At 46.3% G+C, this 5,428-nt stretch overlaps 1 protein-coding gene across 1 annotated transcript; it reads left to right on the forward strand.

Moving 5' to 3' along the window:
• Window positions 1–408: 408 nt before the first annotated feature.
• Window positions 409–2,905, forward strand: LOC126539334 (uncharacterized). The gene is made up of 2 exons (XM_050186141.2): window positions 409–815; window positions 1,668–2,905. The coding sequence occupies exons 1-2, from the start codon at window positions 602–604 to the stop codon at window positions 2,648–2,650; spliced, it is 1,197 nt and encodes a 398-aa protein (XP_050042098.1). The 5' UTR covers window positions 409–601; the 3' UTR covers window positions 2,651–2,905.
• Window positions 2,906–5,428: the final 2,523 nt, after the last annotated feature.

Consider the following 5,428-nt stretch of genomic DNA (forward strand, 5'->3'; position numbering starts at 1 on the left):
GGAATTGCTCATGACTTTTTTGCTTGTCTCGGTACTTTTGCGTCCTAAATCGTGAATCTCTTTTAACTCGCCCACTTTCCCATTCACATTCAAGGTCTCATTTGTTGTAGTTAGGTATCATAAAGATGCGATCGAAGAAAGAACTCGAGATCAGTAACAGAACGCACTGAATCACAGCGGTGGGTATACCCATACATTCCCGAACGTGTTACTTGCATTATCTATTAGTCGTATCATCAGAAGCCAACAGACACTGACACCAAGGACAACATAGGGGAAATTACTTGTGCTTAATAAATGAAATAAAGAAACGATAAATCAATGGAAGTGATGAAAAAAACTTGCCACAGGTGGGGAACGATCCCCCAACCTTCGCATCGTTCCCCACCTGCGGGAAGTTGTTTTTTTTTTCATTCACTTTCATTTCCATTAATTTATCGTTTCGTTTCATTTATTAAGGACAAGTAATGTCCCCTATGTTGTCCTTGGTTTCAGTGTTTCTTGGCTTCTTATGATACGACTAATAAAACTCGGGCCCCTCGGTTAACCCCCTTTCTTCTCGTTCATTGCACTATATATAGCAGAACGTGTGTTACAGCGTATGGCGAACCAACGGACTCCCGGTTTCGGCGGCCCACAGCGACCAGAATCTTCTCCGGGTGGTCTTGGATTCTCCGCGCCCCCACAAGGATACGGTCCGGCCAACCAGGGTGCCCTACCGGGTGCTCCACGTCCGGCCAAGGGGTTCGCGCCTCAGGGATCTTACCCAGGGGCTCACATGCCCGGAGGTGCCTCTCCTCCACGCCCTCCAACAGGTAACGACCTATCCTGCCAGCAGCAACGCTGCTTGCCGCCCTTGTGCTGAACGCTCCAGTGTGACAAAATATAAATATGCATACTAGATTACCGGTGCAAATGGCGCGCCTCCTGACAGAAGACGCCACCTTTTATCAAATTTCACAATACACGGCGGAAATCGACAATGTCCCAAATAGCACCGCAGGTTCCGCGAAGCAATTAAAAGGAGCATGGTTTCCTACCCATATTTCAGAGCGAGTGCTTTTCCGACTGAAGTTATCACACGAGCTCTACAAAAGCTTTGCCTAAGAAAGTTTCGTCTAAAACATAAATAATATTATTTACTAGTCGTCTTAATACTAAATCGCCTAAGTTTGCAGAACATTTGCGCAGTTAATCGGGAAATTATTTGCTATCGATAAGAGCACTCAAAATGCTGGCAAAGATAAAATAATAAGGATAATGAAGGTTTTCTTCTCTGATGTGTTGCTCCCGTACGGTACCACTTGAGACTAACGCGGGCGGCTTTGCTTTGATGGTATCTTAGTCGAAATCTGTTCCCAAAGCGGCGTTCTGTGGACTAAAGCGGCCTGTTTTATTTTTATTGCGTTTTAAAGAAAACATTTATTACCACAGTGGCATTCTGGGGCTTTTTTTCTTTTCGTCTCTGAGTAACTTTTTAGTTTTTTGCATATATCCAGGGGAGACATTTCGATAATGTTTCACAAATGTTGCTTCGGGATATAGACATTCCATCCATTCCGGTAGATCCTCGGGGCATGCGTTGTTTATTGCGTTGATTTCTTCTTCGGGCAGGAAGCTGTGAAACTGCATAAAACAAACGTTTCTTTTTATTTCACCTCTTGCAGGACCACCATTTGGCTTCGCGCAATACGCGCCACCGGGGGGCACACGCTCTCCACGCTTGCCTTACGGAGAACCACCACCGGTTATGGGACTGGGTTCGCGCCCGTCGGAGACGGCAGCATACGAACAAGGGCGACGATCCCCACAAGGAAGAGCATGTCCGCAGGCACCGTTGGGTCTGAACGCGAGCCGCATGCCGGGGTCCTACGAGACGATCGTCGGCGCTCCACGTGCAGACAGAGTTCCATCCGGCAGCGGTCGCTCGTCTCCGATCCCGACATGGCAAAATGCGAACCCGGGCCCCGGAATCGCTCCACCAATGCGATCCCTACCACCAGGGGGCCGGGCGGAGGATGGCGGTGCCAGACCTCCGGATGCCTCTCGCGGCACGCTGCAACCTGGCTACCCTCCATCGGAACGCGCGAGACCACCTTCTGGGTCAGCCGATGGAGGAGCAATGGCGCGAGCCTTGCGTCCAGCTGGGCTTACACGCCCTCAGTCGACAAACACCTATGTCGAACGCAGTGGACGTCCGCCTGGGCCCTCGTATCCGCCGCCACCGATTCTAGGGCCTCCGGGACTGCAGAGACCCTACGCACCACCACTGGGACCTCCTGCCGGGCACTGTAATAATCCTGCTCAAAATCACCTCCAACTTGGAAGTGGCCAGCGAGGTTTTGCAGAACCCTTTTCAGCTAGCGACGTAAGCGGTCCTAGCTCCAGGACCGCTTCAGCAGGGCGCTTTCCGCAATTTGCGGGAGCTCGCGCTGCGCCAGCTGGGGCGTCACGAGCAGTCTCGGAAGAGAACCTGATGGCAACTTTCATCAACCCAAAAGCGGAGAAATCTCTTGAACGCGTCCGTTCCAAGTCGCGTCCTCCACTACGCAAAGCGAAAAGCAAAGAACTTCTCCAGTTGATGGAGGAATTCGATGCCGTGCTGCTTGGTAAACCCAGCGCCGGAACTGCAACACAAAAGAAAAAATGAAAGTAGAGGACGTGTGTGAACTTCTACGTCTGGTTTCATAATTGACTACGAACATGCAAATACTATGAAAATGACTACGAACAACAGTAAATTGGCAGTGCATATAGGTATGGATTTGAATGGTCGCTCTAGGTGTCCTATAGTCTTGCCACAGTGTTAGCGGTAGTAAGCGGCTCCTGTGTCGCTGATAAGGCTATCGGTAAGTGTCTTAGAATGCCGTTTTCAAAAAAGTTGTCTTACAGCCGCTTGCACATATGTATTCGGGCTATATTCTGAACCCGCGTCATGTACGTATTTCGGCTGTCTAGTGTTGTCCAGGCCTGTGTATTGTTAGCATGAGATTTCCTTTCATTCTTTAAGACAATTGAGCTTATTTAATACAGCAGGAACACTCAAATAGCCTTTAGTCAGCTCCATGCTCGCAGGCCACGTAGCCCCTATATAATTCCCAAACATTGTGCGCAAACAGGAGCTAACTGTTTTATAGCGTAAGATATTGTGGGCTCATTCTAATAGCCGTTTCGGTCGGCGATGGTGTCCACCAACACCTCCGCCGCCAGTGTCCGTAGCTGCTATTGTAGGGAATGAGAAAAATAAATTCCAGTCGGGATCGAAACCGGGCCCGCTGCGGAGGAGTCAGCTACTCTATCACTGAGCCACGCCAGCGCTTGCTAGCATGCAGCGGGAAAACGCCCTGTAAACGCGTCCAAGCGCGCGAGGAGACGTGCGGTGTTGACGCTTCGTGCCACCTAGCATCGATACGTACACGTTTTGCATTGCCGTTGCATATTGATACACCAAGTAGAAAGCCATGCAGCAGCACAGGCAGCGGTGCGAGCCAGTTAAAGAAGGTTTGAGGAAGAAAAAGAAGTTTGAGTTGTACACAAGAATCTTAGAAAAATATATGTGCTGTGCACATGATTAAGTCAAGTTGGCTAGGGCACTGCGTCACCGCCGCGTTTCAAAGGGTATGCCAACAAACAATCATCATCATCATTAGCATCGTGCCGTGTCACTTGCCTTGCGATGAGAGACGCGCGCCGCGTACCGTCTATTCGTGCGCCCTTTGCGTCGCAGTTGCATATTATTACATCAGGTGGCACACCATGTAGCAATTGCATAGGTAGCGGTACAAGGTACTTGGGGAATAAAAAGAAGAATACGGAGGTGTGTAAATATTGATATCATGGAGTTTCTCACTATAACACCTAGAGGGAAATCTGGCGCCACCGTCTACGCGAGTTTCTTAAGGGGCGCTGTGCCGTCATGGGAATGACGGTATATGTGATGATGATGATGATGATGATGATGATGATGATGATGATGATGAAGCCTCAATCAATGGCACAAACCCACTATGGGGGATTGGCCCCGAATCGGGTGGTAATATGATTGAATAAATCAAAGAATTCGGTTAATAAATAACTAACACAAAAAAGTAAGATAAATATATAATTCAAGATGAAAAATAACCTGTGAATACATGAGTAAAAGTAGTGATCAATACTATAGTAAGCCTTGTGTTGATAGGAATACTAAAAAAGAAAGAGAATAATAATAATAATAACATATACTTAAACTTGAGTAAGGTAAATTTTTTTAATAATAATACTAGCAGGATTTTAACTGTGCATTTGTGCTTTTACTTTCGGAATTTTCTAGACTGAAGTAGAAGTAAATCAATTGTGGAAACTAAGAACTATTAATAAGGCATTCTTTTTGTGCCGCATAGAAAATTATAAATGGCTAGGCAAACGTTCCTGTGGCTGTATCCCAATACTGTTGCTCCAAAGGAGAATATAGCAGTGCTGTTTAAAGGCAATTTTGAAGTGGGATTTTTAAACATAGTTTTCGATGAGCAGAAAATCGCCGACAGGATAATAAAAGATTATCTATAGATTCCGGTTCATTGCAGAGGTAGCATAGAGGGGATACCGCCAGACCTCACCTGTGCAAGTAAAAATTAAGTGTTGGAATACGGCAACGCAGCCTAGTAAATGAAACTTCAAATTTCCGGTTAGGACACCATTTCCGGCTCCAAGAATAATTTAGGTGCAAAAAATCTGTACATTTTGCTAATGACAGGGCTTTTTTGTCTTCGATCAAAGAAAATTGTCTATATCTGGATGCAATGACGTGCACCGTTGCCGGCAGCACCGATAGCACAGGACCTGTTAAAGAAGCTCGGGCCAAGGAATCGGCTATTTCATTAATATGAATGTCTCGGTGGCCTGGGACCCATACCGTATGAACTAAATTTAAGTGAGGCGGAGCTAATGAATAAAACGCGTTCAATGTTGTCGACTTTGTAGACGCAGTAAGTGCACTGCATGCAGATAGAGAAACTGTGACGATAATAACTCTTGTAGTCTGAAGGGGTAATTTCCTCAGGGCAAGAACTATTGCCAGAAGTTCGGCATGAAAAATTGATGTGTAATCTGGCAGGCGAAGTGAAAAAGACCAATCGATGGATGGTGAGTAAACACCCACGCCTGCCTTCTCTTCACACGAATGAGCATCAGTCGCTATTGCATTTATTTTGAAACGGGCCAAATATTCTTGTAAACGGTCATTCAAATATGTTTTGGGCAGAAATATTGCATTGTTAGGAAAAATGTCTGCAAATTCAATTTTGAGTTGTCCTGTAGGCCTATGAAGCGGAATTATTTCTCTAAGGCTACCATATAAAGGTGTTAATTGTGCTTGCACAAATACAACTTTTGGAGTATGCAACCGTGAGCACGTGTTCCCCAAAAATGGAATTGGTTCACTAATGAA

The sequence above is a fragment of the Dermacentor andersoni genome, chromosome 3, assembly GCF_023375885.2.
Source record: "Dermacentor andersoni chromosome 3, qqDerAnde1_hic_scaffold, whole genome shotgun sequence".
Classification (NCBI taxonomy): Eukaryota; Metazoa; Arthropoda; class Arachnida; order Ixodida; family Ixodidae; genus Dermacentor; species Dermacentor andersoni.